Source organism: Sapajus apella, unplaced genomic scaffold, assembly GCF_009761245.1.
Source record: "Sapajus apella isolate SASKATOON/1434 unplaced genomic scaffold, GSC_monkey_1.0 scaffold75, whole genome shotgun sequence".
Taxonomy (NCBI): Eukaryota; Metazoa; Chordata; class Mammalia; order Primates; family Cebidae; genus Sapajus; species Sapajus apella.
The window spans coordinates 704,082-723,341 of record NW_022437015.1 but is presented as its reverse complement, the minus strand read 5'-3'; the positions used below and the strand labels follow the sequence as shown (position 1 = coordinate 723,341).

The 19,260-nt window shown below is 37.9% G+C and overlaps 1 protein-coding gene across 3 annotated transcripts in view; it reads right to left on the bottom strand.

The window, feature by feature from the left end:
• The window catches only part of CHIC1 (cysteine rich hydrophobic domain 1), a 152,453-nt gene that overhangs the window by 110,963 nt on the left and 22,230 nt on the right, over positions 1-19,260 (bottom strand). For all 3 annotated transcript variants that reach the window (XR_004260770.1, XM_032251301.1, XM_032251302.1), the window contains exon 3: positions 18,588-18,743. Coding sequence is in view for 2 of the 3 variants with exons in the window: in XM_032251301.1 (XP_032107192.1) it covers positions 18,588-18,743 (156 nt within the window). In the remaining variant the exon portion in view is untranslated. The remainder of the gene's footprint in view (positions 1-18,587; positions 18,744-19,260) is intronic.

The window sequence follows — 19,260 nt, the reverse complement described above, 5'->3', positions numbered from 1 at the left end:
TGGCCTAGTGGCCAGGTTTCTGACACTTGAAGCAAGGTCTGAGGGGGCGGCTGGACACTGTAGTCTGGGTGCTTTGAAGTCTCTGTGAGCCAGTGATGTGGCTGGGGTTTGTCTTACGGTAGAGGCAAGCATTTGTGGTTTTGAGATGCGTTGCTGCTGCTGCTATAGAACACCTTGAAGGCAAGATTGATTAGTTCCTGTTGTGGGGTTTGAGGGCCAGATTTTAACGTCTGTAACTTTTTTAATGTTAGGGGCTGATTGGGTGATAAAATGCACATTAAGCATTTTTCAGGGTTGAGTGTAGAAGGATGACATTTAACTTACTCCAGGTGAGATTACAGGACTGGGTTAAGTATTGGATAATTTGATGAAAAGGAGCCTAACCATTGCCTGATTTGGGAAAGGTTGCATAAAGAGAAAGGAACGTGCACCCTATCTATGCCTTCGGCTTCAGCCACCTCTCAAAGGGGGAATTGTTGGGCAGAGATGGAAGAGTTAGCCATGGGACTAAACTGTAAGCCAGACCGGGTATGAGGTGGGGAGGTAAAAGGAGGGGCATAAGGAAGTGGGTTGTGGACAGAGGAAGAAGAGGGAGGCTCTGGGGGGGGGCGGGCCTGGATTAGGGCCTGGTTAGGACAGATGGGAGGGGAAAGGTCAGAAGGGTTAATGGACAAGGAAGATTCTGGGTTACTGGTGGATGCAGGAGGGATGGACGGATGGGAGAGAATGAGCAGAGATTAGGGAGGAATTAGAGTATTAACACCAAAAAAAATGGACGTCTTGTACCTTAGACCATTTGCCCATTTGTTGACAAAAATTGTTTAGATCATGCAGAATAGAAAAATCGGAAGTGCCATTCTATGGCCATTTGGATTGAGGCCAGGCTGTGTTACGGACATTTAGGTTTCAGATCGGGCAACAGTTGAAGAGGTTTTAGGTTTTTTCAGATGCAGGCTAGAGGTGAAGACAGAGGAATAAAGGGTGGAATATTACCCCTGGCGAAGTAGGTACGTTTTAAGGAAAGGAGTAGAGTAGAGACTAGGAGAAGGAGCAAGCAGCTATCAGCATTTTCAGTAGGTGCCCCTGACTGATTCCTGGGCTGTAACGTCGTTTAGTGATCAAGGCAAGCATCACTGCAATTGATCAGACACCAAGGAAAGAGTCTTCTCTTCCCAAGTCCATTACTGACGTTGGAGTTTTTGAGTGAGAGGGAGAGACTTGTCTCCTCTGGCTCCACATGGATAAAGAGTGTCTCTTCATCTCTACTAGAAGGGGAAAGATTTGAAGGAAAGGGGAGGGGAGAGACTTGTCTCCCATTCTCTAAAGGAATAGAGGGGGAGAGACTTGTCTCCCATTCTCTAAAGGAAAAGGCAAAGAGAAGGGGAGAGACTGGTATCCCATTCTCTAAAGGAAAAGACAGAAAGAGGGGGAGAGAAAAAGGGAGAGACTGCTTTCCCGATCTGAAGGTGGCAAGAGAGCTGTTTGGCACGCTAAGCGTGAGCTGTTGGTCTGGTCTGATCTGATATGTTGAGGTCTCAGATGGGTGTCTTCTAAGAGGGAGAGTGGGGACAGGGGGCTAGTCTCTCCAAAGGAGTACTCCTGTCTCAGGTTTCCAGCACCAAATATTAAAACATGCGGTCTGAATGAAGAGAACCCCAAACAGGCTTTGTGTGAGCAACATGGCTATTTATTCACCTGGGTGCAGGGGATCTGAGGCTGAAAATAGTGTCAGCCAAATTCCACTTATTGATGTGCATATGTTGAACCAACCTTGCATCCTGAGGATAAAGCCTGCCTGATCAAGCTGTTTGATGTATTGCTGAATTTGGTTTGCCAGTATTTTGTGAAGGAATTTTGCATCAATGTTCACCAATGATATTAGACTGAAATTGTCTTTTTTTGTTGTATCTCTGCCATGTTTTGGTATCATGATAATGCTGTCCTCATAAAATGAGTTAGGGATAAGTCCCTCTTTTTCTATCTTTTGGAATAGTTTCAGTAAGAACATAAATAATTCATAAAGGCTTGAGGTGCTGAACACTTCCATTTATCCTGATGCGATTATTATGCATTTTGTGCCTGTATTATCTCAGTACCCCATAAATATATATGCATATGATGTACCCATAAAAACCCCAGAATAATAATAATAAGAAGGGTGGTGGGACAAATTTTTTGGAAGTGATGAATTGGTTTGTCATCTTGATGGTGGTGATGTCTTCTAGGATACTTACTTATCTTCACACCCACTGAGATGTATGCATCAAACCTGTATAGTGGAATGACTGAATGCTTATGTCCCCCCAAAATAATTTATATTTTGAATATGAATGGAAAGAAGAAAGCTCTATATGATGGTATTAGGATTTGGGGCTGTTGTAAGATAATTAGTTCATGTGATTACTTACAAAAGAAACCCCGGATAGTCTTTTCACCATTAGAGGACAAAATGAGTAGTCTCCATTGGTGAAAAGGAGAGTGTGCCCTGACCAGACACCAAATGTGTCAATAGCTTGATTGTAAGGTGAAACAGAAACAAATTTCTATTGTTTGTGAGCTATCCAGTTTATGGAATTTTTATAGTATCCTGAACAGACTAAGATATACAGCTTTTATTAAAGTGGTTCACAAAAAAACAGAAAATTCAACACTTTCATGATAAAAACACTGAACAGAGGGGCTTCAAGATGGCTGACTACAGGCAACTGGTACTCAACTTTCCCCACAACAAAAAGCTAAAATAGCAAGTAGACAACTATACTTCCAATAGATCATCTCACAGAGAAGCCTGTTAATCAACAGAGAAGTAACAGGAAATACCTAAAGTAAGGAGGGAGAGAGAGGCAAGAAAGTCTAGGATAGGCTGGGAGCTTGAAAATGCTCCCAAATCTAGGAAAGAGTAGTTAAGATACCTCCAGTGTTCTACATTCCCACTGCAGACTACTGCAATTCCAGCCACAGGAGAGCCCCTAGACATTTATGGGTCCTAAGACTAACAAAGACCTGCCTGGAGATCATGTAAAGGCATTGCTTTAGAGAGGGTAGTCATATTGGGTCCCATGCCCCCACAAGCATGGCTAAGCAGCTACAGTAAGGTGCCACACTGAGAATCCAGTCCCCACTGTACTGCCTCCTGCCTGGGGGTGGGACAATAACCCTGGAATCTCCATATCCCTAGAGTTCCACTGATGTTCCCTACCTGCAGCACCTCTGACTGGCTGCCCCAATCAGGGCTGACCCCTGAATCACTGGTAACAACTCCACTACCCTCAGCAGCAAACCCACAACACAGCTACCTCTACTGTGAGCTGCCACTACCAGGGCCAAAGCACAAGCAAAACACATGCCTCCTAGCCACCTGCATATAGCCACTGACACTGAAAACCCCACCAGCTCCAGAAACAAGGCTATAGTACAATTACTGTTGCCCCCACCCAAACATTCCACCAGGAGCCTAGAGCTCACCCTGGCTCTGTGTACGAAGCCAAGCGCTTGCACACACTATCAGAGGGCCTGAGGACAGGTCTATCTGGACCAGCTCCACCCACCCCACACCCCAAGTGTCCAAGCATGTTGTCTAGCAGCCTAGAGACTGCTAAGCCCAGCCTAGTGCAGGCACTGCTAACACCAGTGCAGACATTGTGGGAACCAGAGGGTTGTCCTGCTACTCCTACTGCTATTGCCTTTGCCACATCCACTACCTCCCAAGATCTTGTCCACCCAACCGGCCCACCACTGCAACCACTGGCACTGAAGCACCTTGCCTGGAGACCCAAAAATTGGTCTGACTGGGCCTGCTAACATTTGTGCCATAATTTGCTGTCTGGGGACCCGCTGCTGTCACCACTGGGGCAAAAAAAAAAGGCTTAGTGTTATACCCAGCAAAACATCATGACAGGCTCCACTAACAACCAAACCCTAAGCAACCAAAGGAATCAAAGACACCACTGATGCTTTTACAACTGAAAATACCATGAAGACTAGACTACTGTATACATCAAGAATCAAAGCCAAAGTGCTCTACCCAAGCAATACCATAAAAACATTTTCAGAAAAAAGTCCTCCCCTAAAAAGCAAATTTGAAAATTTGGAAGAAGCAACTGGTATACCAGATGCATACATAGCAACATAAGGACCCATACACACACACACACACACACACACACACACACACACACACACAAATTAAAAAGCAAGGAAGTTTGACATCTCCAAAGGAACACACTAATTCTCCAGGAACAGTTTCCAATCAGACAGAAATTTATAAAAACTTGGAAAAAGAATTCAAAACAGTGACATGAAAAAGGACAGTGAGATACACGGAACAGAGTAAAGCAATACAAAGAATCAGAAAAATAATTTGGGATCTGAATAAGAAATTTATTAAAGAGTTAGATACCATTAAAAAGGTTTAAACAGAAGTTCTAGAAATAAAGACTTTATTAAATGAAATAGAAAATGTAGTCAAAATCTTTAACAGATAAGTTCTAGCAGAAGAAATAATTTCAGAACATAAAGATAGGTCTTTTGAATTAATCCAGTCAGACAAAAATAAGAAAAAAAGAGTAAGAAAAAAATAAAGCCCACATGATGTGGGACAGCATAAAGTTACTGAATGTTTGAATTTTTGGTGTCTAAGAAGGTGAATAGAAAAATGAAAGAGCTAGAAAACCTACTTAATTAATAGCTGAAAACTTACAACGTTTTCTAGAAAGAGATTTAGATATCTAGATACAGGAAAATCAGAGATCTCCAAATAGATACCATCCCAAAAAGTTCCCTCCAAAACACATTATAGCCAAACTGTCAGAAGTCCAAGAAAGAATTCTAAAAACAGCAAGAGAAAAGTGTCTTGTCATTTATAAAGGAACCTGTTTCAGACTAACTAGATTTCTCAGCAGAAACCTTACAGGCCAGAAAAGAATGGAATAATATATTCAAACTGTTGAAATAAAAAAAAAAATTCCAGCCAAGGATACTATAACCAGAAAAGTTATTCAAACATGAAGGATAACTAAAGTATTTTCCAGATAAGGAAAACCTAAGGTAATTCTTCTCTATGAGACCAATCCACTAAAAAATGCTTAAGGGAGTCCTACACCTGAAAGTAAAAGCACACTACCTACCATCATGAAAACAGATGAAAGTATAACACCTACTGCTAAAGCAAATACAAATAAGAAAGAAAAGACTCAAATATTAACACTATAGAAACCAACAAATCACAACGATGGATGGATGGATGGATGGATGGAAAAAACGAAGGAAAGAAGGAGGAAGGAAGGAAGGGTATACAAAACAACCAGAAATCAAGCAATAAAATGAAGTGAATAAGCGCTCACCTACCCATAGTAACACTGAACAGAATCAAATAAAATCTTTTATTTGAAAGAAACAGACTGGCTGAATGGATAAAAACTTATGAATCAATTGTTCTAGTCAATTTGTGTTGCTATAAAAAAGCACCCAAAACTGGGTAATTTATAAAAAAAAAAAAAACCAGGTTTATTTGGCTCAAAGTTCTTCAGGCTACACAAAAATGCTAGCACTAGCATTTGCTTCTGGTGCGGGATTCAGGCTGCTTCCACTTGTGGTGGAAGGGGAAGATGAGTCAGTACGTGCACAAATTATATAAGAGAGGAAGGAAGAAAGAGTGGAAAGGGAGGTGCCAGGATCTTTTCAATAACTAGCTCTCGTGAAAAACAGCAGAATGAGAACTCACTCATTACCATGAAAATGTCACGGGGGGATTCCTGTCATGAAGCCATTCGGGGGGATTCCTCCTCATAATCCAGATACCTCCCATTATGTCCCATCTCCAACACAGGGGATCAAAATTTCAACATGATATTTGGAGATCTGGAGGACACAAAGAAACCAAATTACAGAACCAACTATATGCTGACTACAGGAAACTCATCTAACCTGTAAAGTCACATATGGACTGAAAGAATAGGTATGGATAAAGATACTTCATGCAAACAAAAACCAAATCAAGTAGGAGTAGCTACACATAAATCAGATAAAACAAACTTTAAATAAAATGAGACAAAGAAGATCATTATGTAATGATAAAGTGATCAGTTTAGCATAAGGATTTAAAAATTCTAAAAATATATATGCACCTAACAAACTTGAGCACCCAGACACATAAAACAAGTATTACTAGATATAAAGGAAGAAATAAACTCCAATACAATAATAGTCAGAGACCTCATCACCCCACTCTCAGCATTAGATAAATCATCCATCTACACAAAAAAGTAACAAAGAAACATAATACTTAAACTACATATTAGACCAAATGGATCTAACAAATACTTACAGAAAATTTCATCCAACAGCTACAGAATACATATTCTTCTAATCAGCACATGGAACAGTCTCAAGGATAAACCATATGTTGGCAACTAAAACAAGTATCAACAAATTTTATAAACTCAAAATTCTATCAATGATCTCTTCAGGCCACAATGGAACAAAACTAGAAATCAATAACAAGAGGAACGTAGAAAACTGTCCAAATACATGGCAGTTAAACAACATGTTCCTGAATGACCATGGGGTTAACAAGAAATTAGGGATGAAATAAAAACATTTCTTGATACAAATGAAAACTGAAACACAATATACTAAAACCTATGGGATACAACATAAGCAATACTAAATGGAAAGTTTATAGCATTAAATGCTTACAACAACAAAAACAAATAGCTCACAAAATAACAACCTAACACTGCATCTCAAGGAACTAGAAAACAAAAAAACTAAACTCAAAATTAATAGACAAAACAATAAATGAAGATCAGAGGAGAACTAAATATAACAGCAATTCAACAATATAAGAGATTAATTAAACAAAAAGTTGGTTTTCTGAAAAGATAAACAAAATCAATAAACTGCTACTTAGACTAACCAAGAAAAAAAGAGAAAAAATCAAATAAAATCAGAAATGAAAACAGATACAATACCAAAGAAACACAAAAAATCATCTGACACTATTATGAACAACCAAACACTAAAAAACTAGAAAACCTAGAGGAAATGGATATTCCAGGACACTACAACATGGATCAAATCAAGAAGAAACAGAAAACCTGACTAGAACAATATCAAATAATGAGATTGAATCAGTAATTTTAAAAAGTGTCCCAACAAAGAAAACTCCAGAAACAGATTGCTTTGCTGGTGAATTTTACCAATCTATCAAAGGAAAACTAACACCAATTCATCATAAACTATTCAAAAAATTGAAGAGAAGAGAATTCTTCCTAACTCATTTTAATAGGCCAGCATTACACCAATATCAAAACCAGACAAGGACACAACATAAAAACAAACTGTGAAGGAGCAAAGATGGCCGAACAGAACGGCTCCAGTCTGCAGCTCCCACTGAGACCAACATAGAATGTGGGTAATTTCTGCATTTCCAACTAAGGTACCAAGTTCATCTTGTTGGGACTGGTTAGACAGTAGGTGCAGCCCATGGAGAGTAAGCAGAAGCAGTCTTGGGCATCGCTTCACCCAAGAAGTGCACAGAGCCAGGGAACCTCCCTCTTCCAGCCAAGGGAAGCAGTGAGAGACTGTGCTACCCATGCCCGGTTCTACACTTTTCCCATGGATAAAGATACTCCATGCAAACAAAAATCACTATTAAAAAATGAAATCATGCGTTTGCAGCAATATGGATGGAAATGAAGGTCATTATGTAAAATAAGCTACACATGTAATAACAGTCCAGGTTCTCATTCATGTGGGAACAACAAAACATTGATCTTATAGAGAGAGTAGAAAGAGAGATACCAAAGGCTTGGAAGGGTGTGTGATTTGGGGAAAATAAAGAGATATTGTTTAATAGATATAAACATGCAGTTAAAAGGAATAAGTTTGAATGTTTGATAGCACCATAGTGACTATAGTTAATAACAATGTACTATATATTTGAAAATAGCTAGAAGAGAGAACTTGAAATGCCCAACACATAGAACTAATACATATTCAAGGTGATGGATAACCCAAATATCTTGTGACTCATTACATAGTCTATGCATGTTACAAAATGTTATATAAACTCCATAAATATGTACAAATATTAAGCATCAATTAGAAAAACACAAGGATGCAGTAAGAGAATGGCCCAAGTCCAAGAGTTCAAGGCCAACCTGGGCAACACAGAGAGACCCCATCTCTAAAATAGTTTAAAAGAAAACAGCCAGGTGTGATGGTGTGCAACTGTAGTTGCCACTACTTGGAAAGCTGAAGTGGGAGAACTGCTTGAGCCCAGGAGTGTGAGGCTGAAGTGAAGTATGATCATACCACTGTACTCTAGTCTGGGCAAGAGTGCAAGAACCAGTCTAAAACAAAACAAAACAAACGACATCAAACAAATTCGGAATGGAAAGAAACTTACTCAACATGATAAAGGCCATATGTTAAAAAATACACAGCTAATATAATAAATGGTAAAAGACTAAAAGGTCTTTTTACCATTAGAAGGTGGGTGATTTCTGCATTTCCAACTAGGAACATGGCTCATCTACTTGGGACTGGTTAGACAGTGGGTACAGCCCACAGAGGGTGAGAAGCAGGATGTGACATTGCCTCACCCAGGAAGCACAAAGGGTCAGGCAACTCCCTCCCCTAGCCAGGGGAAGCTGTTAGAGACTGCCATGAGTGAGGAATGATGCATTTTGGCCCGGTTACTATCCTTTCCCATGGTCTTCACAGCCCACAGACCAGGAGATTCCCATGGGTGCCAACACCACCAGGGCCCTGAGTTTGAAGCACAAATCTGGGTGGCCGTTTGGGCAGACACCAACCTAGCTGCAGAATTTTTCTTTCATATCCCAGTGGCACCTGAAATGCCAGTGAAACACAACCATTCACTCCCCTGGAAAGGGGGCTGAAGCCAGGGACAAAGTGGTCTAGCTGAGCGGATCCCACCCCCATGGATCCCAGGAAACTAAGATCCACTGGCTTGAAATACTCGCTGCCAGCACAGCAATCTGAAGTTGACCTTGGATGCCCGAGAATGGTGGGGGGAGGGGCATCCACAATTACTGAGGCTTGAGTAGGCAATTTTCTGCTTACAGTATAACAAAGCCACTGAGAAATTTGAACTGGGAAAATCCCACCGCAGGTGGGCAAAGCCTCTGCAGTCAGACTGCCTCTCTGGATTCCTCCTCTCAGGGCAGGCTATTTCTGAAAGAAAGGCAGCAACCCCAGTCAGGGGCATACAGATAAAACTCCCATCTCCCTGGGACAGAGCACCTAGGGAAACAAGCAGATGTGGATGCAGCTTCAGCAGACTTAAATGTTCCTGCCTGCCTGCTTTGAAGACAGCAGTGGATATCCCAACACAGTGCTCAAGCCCTGATAAGAAACAGACTACCTCCTCAATGGGTCCCTGACACTCGTGCCTTCTGACTGGCAGACACATCCCAGCAGGGGTAAACAGACACCTCATACATAAGAGCCACAGCTGGCATCTGCAGTGCCCCTCAGGGACAAAACTTCCAGAAAACGGAGCAGGCAACAGTCTTTGCTGTTCTGCAGCAAAATCCAGCAAACTCCAGCCAACCTGCAGCAAAGGGGCCTGGCTATTAGAAGGAAAACTAACAAGAAGAAAGAAAAAAGAGAAAAAGAAAAGAAAAGAAAAGAGCATGAACATCAACAAAAAGGACATCCAGACAAAAACTCCAACCGAAGGTCACCAACATCAAGGACCAAAGGTAGATAAATCCAAGAAGATGAGGAAAAACCGGTGCAGAAGGCTGAAAATTCCAAAAATCAGAATGCCTCTTCACTGAAAGATCACAACTCCTTGCCAGCAAGAGAGAAAAACTTGATGGAGAATGAGTTCGATTAATTGACAGAAGTAGGCTTTAGAAGGCGGATAACAACAAACTCCTCCAAGCTAAAAAAGCATGTTCTAACCCAGTGCAAGGAAGCAAAGAACCTTGATAAAAGATTAAAGGAATTGCTAACTAGAATAACCAGTTTTGAGAAGAACATAAATGACCTGATAGAGCTGAAAAACACAGCATGAGAACTTCCTGAAGCACACACAAGTATCAACAGCCGAATCGATCAAGCAGAAAAAAGGGATATCAGAGATTGTAGATCAACTTAGTAAAATAAAGCATCAAGACAAGTTTAGAGAAAAAACAATGAAAAGGAATGAACAAAGCCTAAAATAGATATGTTACTACGTGAAAAGACCAAACCTACATTTGATTGGTATACCTGAAAGTGACAGGGAGAATGAAACGAAATTGGAAAACACTCTTCAGGATATTATCCAGGAGACTTCCCCAACCTAGCAAGACAGGCCAACATTCAAATTCAGGAAATACAGAGAACACCACAAAGGTACAACTTGAGTAAAGCAACCTCAAGACACCTGATTGTGAGTTTACCAAGGCTGAAATGAAGGAAAAAATGTTAAGGGCAGGCAGAAAGAAAGGTCGGGTTACCCACAAAGAGAAGCTCATCAGACTAACAGTGAACACTCTGTAGAAAACTTACAAGCCAGAAGAAAGTGGGGACCAATATTCAACATTCTTGAAAAAAAAAAAGAATGTTCAACCCAGAATTCATATTCAACTTAGCATTCATATCCAGCCAAACTAAGCTTCATAAGCAAAGGAGAAATAAAATTCTTTACAGACAAGAAAATACTGAAGTTTGTCACTACCAGGCCTGCCTTACAAGAGCTCCTGAAAGAAGCACTAAATACGGAAAGGAAAAACCAGTACCAGCCACTGCAAAAAACATACCAAATTGTAAAGACCATCAACACTGTTAAGAAACTGCATCAACTAATGGGCAAAATAACCATCTAGCATCGTGAAAATATCAAATTCACACATGAAAATATTAACCTTAAATGTAAACAGGCTAAATGCCCCAATTAAAAGACATAGACTGGCAAATTTGGATGAAGAGTCAAGATCCATCCATATGTTGTATTCAGAAGATCCATCTTACTTGCAAAGAAACGCATAGGCTCAAAATCAAAGGATGGAGGAATATTTACCAAGCAAAGAAAAAAAAAAAAAAAGCAGGGTTTGAAATCCTAGTCTCCAATCAGACTTTAAACCAAAAAAGATCAAGAGACAAAGAAGGGCATTACATAATGGTAAAGGGATCAATGCAACAAGAAGAGCTAACTATCCTGAATGTATATATGCAACTAATACAGGAGCACCCAGATTCAAAAAGCAAGTTCTTACAAGGATTAGGACTCCCACACAGTAATAGGGGGAGACTTTACACCCCACTGTCAATATTAGATCAATCAGACAGAAAATTAACAAGGATATTCAGGACTTGAACTCAGCTCTGGATCAAGTGAATCTAATAGACATCTATGAAACTCTCCATCCCAAATCAACAGAATACACATTCTTCTCAGCACTGCATCGCACTTATTCTAAAATCAGCCAGATAATTGGAAGTAAAACACTCCTGAGCAAATGCAAAAAATGGAAACCAGGACAAACAGTCTCTTAGACCACAGTGCAATGAAATTAGAACTCAGGATGAACAAACTCAATCAAAACAGAAAAATGACATGGAAACTAAACAGTCTGTTTCTGAATAACTACTGGGTACATAATAAAATTAAGACAAAAATAAATAAGTTCTTTGAAACCAATAAGAACAAAGATAAATGTACCAGAATCTCTGGGACGCAGCTGAAGCCGTGTTTCAAGGAAAATTTATAGTACTAACTAAATGCCCACAGGAGAAAGCAGGAAAAATCTAAAATCGACATGACATCCTAACACTACAATTGAAAGTACTAGAGGAGTAAGAGCAAACAAATTCAAAAGCTAGCAGAAGACAGGAAATAACTAAGATCAGAATGGAACTGAAGGAGATAGAGACATGAAAAACCTTTCAAAAATCAATGAATCCAGGAGCTGGTGTTTTGAAAAGATTAACAAAATAGACTGCTAGCCAGGCAAATAAAGAAGAAAAGAGAGAAGACTCAAACAGACTATACTATAAATACTATAAACACCTCTATGCAAATAAACTAGAAAATCTAGAAGAAATGAATAAATTCCTGGACATATATACCCTCCCAAGACTAAACCAGGAAGAAGTTGAATCCCTGAATAGACCAATAAATAATAAGTTCTGAAATTGAGGCAGTAATTAATAGCCTACCAACAAAAAATGCCCAAGGCCAGACAGATTCACAGTCAAATTCTACCAGAGGTACAAAAAGAAGCTGATACCATTCCTTCTGAAACTTTTCCAAACAACAGAGAGTCCTTCCTAACTCATTTTATGAGGCAAGCATCATCCTGATACCAAAACGTGGCAGAGACACAACAACAAAAAAAGAAAATTTCAGGCCAATATTCCTGATGAACATCGATATGAAAATCCTCAATAAAATACTGGCAAACCAAATCCAGCAGCACATCAAAAAGTTTATTCACCATGATCAAGTCAGCTTTATGCCTGGAATGCCAGGCTGGTTCAACATACACAAATCAATAAATGTAATCTATCGCATAAACAGAACAAACGACAAAAACCACATTATTATCTTAATAGACACAGAAAACGCCTTTGACAAAGTTCAACACAAATTCATGCTAAAATCTCTCAATAAACTAGATACTGATGGAATATCTCTAAAAGTAATAAGAGCTATTTATGACAAACCCACATCCTATATCGTACTGAGCAAAAGCTGAAAGCACTCCCTTTGAAAACCGGCACATGACAAGGATGCCCTTTCTCACCACTCCTATTCAACATCGTATCAAAAGTTTTTGCCAGGGCAATCAGGCAAGAAAAAGAAATGAAGGGTATTCAAATAGGAAGAAAGTCAAATTGTCTCTGTTTGCAGATGACATTATTGTATATTTAGAAAACCACGCTGTCTCAGTCAAAAATCTCCTTAAGCAGATAAGTAACTTCAGCAGTCTCAGGATTCTAAATCAATGTGCAAAAATCACAAGCATTCCTATAAACCAATAACAGACAAAAAGCCAAATCATGAGTGAACTCCCATTCACAATTGCTATGCAGAGAAGAAAATACCTAGGAATACATCTTACAAGGGATGTGAAGGACCTCTTCAAGGAGAGCTACAAACCACTGCTTAAGGAAATAAGAGAGGACACAAACAAATGGAAAAACATTCCATGCTCATGAATAGGAAGAATCAATATCATGAAAATGGCCACACTGCCCAAAGTAATTTTTAGATTCAATGCTATCCCTATAAAGCTACCATTGACTTTCTTCATAGAATTCATACACTGACATCACAACTCCCAGTATCTCAGAATGTGATTAAGCAATGTTCAAAAGAAAACTGAGAGCTGTAAATGCCTACATTAAGAAAGAAGAATGATCCCAAATCAATAACCTAAATTTAGACCTTATGGAACTAAAAAGAGCAAACTAAACCCAAATATAGCAGAAGAAAGGAAAAAATAGAGTGGAGAGAAAGGAAATAGAGAATAGTAGAACAACAGAAAAAATGAACAAGACCAAAAGTTTTTTTCTTTGAAAAGAAATTTGACAAACTTTCAGCTACAAGGATTAAGGAAAAAAGAAGATTCAAATGACTAGAATCAGAAATGAAAATAGGGACATTACTATCTCTCTTACAGTAATTTAGAAAAAAATTCAGAAGAGAATACTAAAAATAATTGTAGGCCAACAAATTAGACCACCTAGATGAAATGAACAAACTCCTAGTGTTGAGTCATGTAGAAACAGAAAATCTGAATAGACCTATAACAAGTAAATATTGAATAAGTAATCAAAAACCTACCAAGAAAAAAAATCCCAAGATCAGATGATGTCACTGTTGGGTATATGCCCAAAAGCAAGGAAATTCTCCCAAATATTTAAAAGAAGAATACCAATCCTTTTTAAACTCTTGTAAAAAAAATGGAAGAGAGGAGAACACTTTTTAACTTCCTGAGGAAAAGCAAAATGAGAAATGACTGCTGAATGGATATAGGATTTTCCTTGAAGGTGATGAAAAATTTCTGAAACTAGATAGTGGATGGTTGCATAACAGTCAATGTAGTTAATGCCACTAAATTGTATACGTTAAAGTGGTTAAAAAGGCAAATTTTATGTCATATATTTTTCCACAATAAAAACCATTATGCTGAGTTTTAAAATGTAGATATGAAAGAGCACATATTGTATAAAATGTCCAAGAATGTGAATATAAGAGATAAAGTAGATTAGTGGTTGCTTAGGGCTGGGAGGATTGCAGGGAAACTGGGATTGACTATTTTTTTTTTTTTTTTTTTGAGACGGAGTTTCACTCATGTTACCCAGGCTGGAGTGCAATGGCGCGATCTTGGCTCACCGCAACCTCCGCCTCCTGGGTTCAGGCAATTCTCCTGCCTCAGCCTCCTGAGTAGCTGGGATTACAGGCACGCACCACCATGCCCAGCTGATTTTTTGTATTTTTAGTAGAGACGGGGTTTCACCATGTTGACCAGGATGGTCTCGATCTCTTGACCTCATGATCCACCCACCTCGGCCTCCCAAAGTGCTGGGATTACAGGCTTGAGCCACCGCGCCCAGCCGGGATTGACTATTAACGGTCACAAGGTTTACTCTTAGGTTAATGGAAATGTTCTAAAATTAGATTACGGTGATAGTTACAACACAACTCTGTAAATACATTAATATTGAATGAATTGTTCTCTTATTATGAGTTAACTTTATGTTATGTAAATTATTTCCCAATAAATTAGTTTTTTAACAAAACTAGATGGTTGACTCTCAAGTTGACCAGAAAAGTATCAAAGTTAGCTTAATACCAATCACTGTACTTCTGCAGAGCAGATAAAGTCATACATTCAATACAATTAGCCAGTAAAGCTGACAAAAAGAAAGCAAATTTATCAGCTTTTAGTATTTGTATGTCATAAACATTATTTTCTTACATATGGCTCAAATGACTCAAGTTTGATACACAAATTAAAAGACTCAAAGATGGTAAGGAAAAGGCAGGCTATGACCAAGTTATAATACTCTATGCACAAGCTTTATGCATGTTGTCTTTGCCCAAGAACACAAAACATATTTTATGAAAGGCCTAAATTATATGTAGATTACACGTAATTTGCTTAATTCTTGGCAGAACTATTTGTCTCTCAATGCAAAGACTGATTTTCTTTTCCGAATGGCATAATGTATGGATGGGGCATTTGTTTCTATCATATGCTTTTCCTTCTTTTTATAATTAGCTACAAAAACACAGAATCTGACAGGACAGTGAATTATAACCTGAATCTACTAAAACATCATATTTATGTTGTGAGTCAGAAAGTAGTCCTTTCCTCTGACCATATCTCTCAATTTAGTGAGTATTAAATAAATAAAAAAAAAAGAATAAAAGTAATTTCAAATTTTGAGTGATAGCATGACTGGGGCTGAAATTGACTATAATATCACAGTTGGTTCAGTGATAGATGTAAGAAAGAGTAAATGAAAAGCCTCATTTCATGCATCATTTAGCTGTGAACTCCTACCAGAGTCAAGAGAGGTTAGCCAGGAACTCAAGGTACTCTGACCTATGTTTCTTTTCTTTACCACCTAATTTGTTAGAAAAAATTACCATGAATTATACTGCCAAAAAGTTATAAGGCAGACTATCTACATAAAAATTATTTTCTTGGAAACATTTTCAATAATTGGCTACCATAGCATCTTTGTTATTATTTCTATTTTATTTTGTGAACAAATAGAGATATTACTTCCATAAAGCTAGATACTCAATTAGAGACGGCTAGAGCAAGATGTCAAACCACAGCCTATAGGCGAGATCTGGCTTGCTGCCTGTTTTTGTAAATAAAGTTTTATGAGAACACAGTAATGCTCACTCATTTACATAGGGTTATGGCTGTTTACATGTGACAATGGCACAGTTGAGCTGTTGCAACACAGACCTCTGGCCTACAAAGCCTAACATATTTACTATTTGGTTCTTTAAGAAAAAGTTTTCTATCCACTGCTAAAGAATTACCATTCAGTGGGCTGTTTATTATACCACTTATGCTAATATTTCTTGTCTCAGGACTAGTCAATTTGATGTAAGAAACATGATGTAGTCAAGAGAATGCAGTATTAAAGACAAAAACAAAAACAAAACAAAGCAAGAATTATTTTTGTGGCTGTGCTATTTGCCATGTGGCCTTGGGAAAGTCACTCCACCTTTCTGGATTTATTTCCACACCTGTAAAATAAGGGATTTAAACTATATGAATGCTAATCATCCTTCCAATTAAACTATTATAGTCTATAAAACTTACTTTACAGATTAGAAAATCAGTAGTAAATGTATAAAAGTTCTTAAATATGATATTTTATATTTCTGCATGTAGACAAAAATCTTTGAGTTGCTTTAAATTTCATCATAAAACCATATTAAAAGTAACTAGTAGTATCCCAATTTTATGGGTGAGAAAATTTAAGGTTACAGAAAGGACAGTGACTTGTACAACGTTACTAGCATGTGCTTAATGTTTTGCTGTCTACTATATAGTGTTGACAACATGGCACATACAAAATCAGAGGCCATGAACTATAATACTTACAGAGCAAGGCAGACAATGTAAATTGTGGGTGGTTTCTGTGATGAACCAGAGAATGTATGATCTACTTAAAGGGAGCAGCCACCACTCAGAGCCAACTACTGACATATAGGCATGTGGGTCCAGTATTGCCAGATCTTTAGATTTTACAAGAGGCTGGATATCCTGAATATTATTTTAAATATTCCTATGTTTAAATGTTGGAAAACTGATTAAAATGTTTAAAAACAGAGTGGGCTGGATTTGGCTCATGGATGACAATTTGCAAATCTGTATTAAAGAAACTTTTTGACAGATTTGGGCACTAGAATATACCGATATCTCAACTTCACCATGAACTTTTAATTATCCAAAGTAATGGAGGATAGGAGAGATCACAACATCAGTATTATCTTAGTTTCCACTGAATATTCTATTCAAAGTGTTCATAGTAAAATCAAATGATTGAAAAAAATGTTTCCCCTTATTTCAGGCCTTCTGGTGAAGGTATTAACAAATAGACAAAGTGTAAACAGGCCATCAGGAAAAAGGATAGTCCTGGATAATACAGAAACCAACAAAACAACCACAACAACAATAAACAATCTATTCTTAAGTAATTGAGATTAGCTGTATTTACATGATGGGAAATTTGAACATGATTAATTCATACTGGGGCTTTTAAAATAATAGGGATGGGTAGCAGTTATTGATTGTAACTTTTAAAAGATATGACAATTAAGAAAAGGAATTTATGTTATCAGCTTTTTTTTTTATAGAAAGCCATTTGAGAATACTGTACATGCTTTGACAAACAATAAACTAAGCTATATTTATAGTAAAGCTCTGACCTACTTGTGATTACCAATAGGATCAATAAAATGTTAACTTTTCCATTCAAAAAGTCACAGAATTGGCAATATTTCATTATTTGCCTTTTTGAAGTAAACATTAAACCAGGTAGGAAAAGAATGGAGAGAAAAAAAATAATGAGTACTTCTTGGGAATATTTTTGGCTTTAATAAAACAACAGCACCACTAATTATTCTTCCACAAGGCACTATAATTTTGAATCTGATTTTGTCAGCTACTTATTATTTAAAAATTTAAATGAAATAATTCATATGGTACTAGGAAAAACACTTTAGGTAAAACGAATTAATTTCCCTCATCAGCTTCAATTAAAATATTTTAAAGGGCCGGGAGCAGTGGCTCACACCTGTAATCCCAGCACTTTGGGAGGCCAAGGTGGATGAATCAACTGAAGTCAGGAGTTCAAGATCAACCTGGTCAACATGATGAAACTCCATCTCCACTAAAAATACAAAAATCAACCGCGCATGGTGGCAGGTGCCTATAATCCCAGCTACTCTGGAAGCCGTGGCAGAAGAATCGCTTGAACCCGAGAGGTAGAGGTTGCAGTGGGCTGAGATTGTGCCACTGCACTCCAGCCTGGGGGACAAGAGCGAGACTTCATCTCAAAAAATATATATATATTTTAAAGGTATCCTCCCACAAGAAGAAAAAAAATTCCCAAAAAGTAAAGTGAAGTTTTAAAGAAGACAACATTAAGAGAATACTCTTAAATCCATGACAAAAGTAGTAATGCTATGCTAGCATGTAACATGTTTAAAAGTAGGAATTTCCTCCGCAAACTTTGTAGGTCACTCTCACTTTCTATATACCTATAATTTGGAAATATCTTAAGTTACAGCATCAGGTCTTTTAAAAAGAGTAAGTAGCCCACTTACATTCATAATTACTTATTATTTAACTTATACTGCATTTATGTGAAATGATGGGAACCCATATTAAGTGATAAAGTGTTGATAAAAGTTGGACAAATAATAATGTGCCTGTCCCTGAGTTTCCTTATCTCTAAAATAAAGATAGCACTGTCACGAGAATTAACTTAATTGTGTAAAGTACTTGAAAAGAGTTCATAACACATAGTAAGTTTTTGATAAATGTTAGTTATTATTATTATTATTATACAATAAAACAGTTACTCACTCTTTTGTTGAGACAAATAACAGGCCATAGGCTGCAACCCAGTGTGCAACAGCAGCAGAGACAACCACATAGCAGCCATTTCACATTGACTGGGAGAGCCTTTTTCAAACATGCATTCACACGGCCAATGCTGGTCTTAAATTCTTCTGGGGCCACCTACAAGAGCGCACAATCTTTAACAGTTTGTGGGCAGCTTTTATTTCTAAATCTAAGAAAAATGTTTATTACAAATAATTTAGGGAATCACAAATATCTAAATAGGTATATTCCCCATAAATATGTTCACACACTCATGGATGATGTTGAAAAGTGCAACAACATAATTTCATGTTCACAGAACTTAGCCTGATGTTGAAAAACGATCTTCTGAAATGGCCACCAATAAAATGACTGCAATAAAATTGATGGAAAAGGATAACTTTCAAGCAGTTTTCTTACCAAATATTCTCATTATTAAGGCAGTATAAGTGATAGTCTCCAGTCATTCTGACTAAAAGTTGAGTAAGACTAGAAGCATAATAGAACAATAAAAAACCCAAATACTGCTAGATGGAAAAGCAATTAAAATTAGACCTTGGCAATACTCCTGGATTACTTTGAAAAAGGCAACTCTCAAAACCTTATTCCCTGGCAAATTTTCAATATAACAATTTTAACATTAGCCATTGTTTGA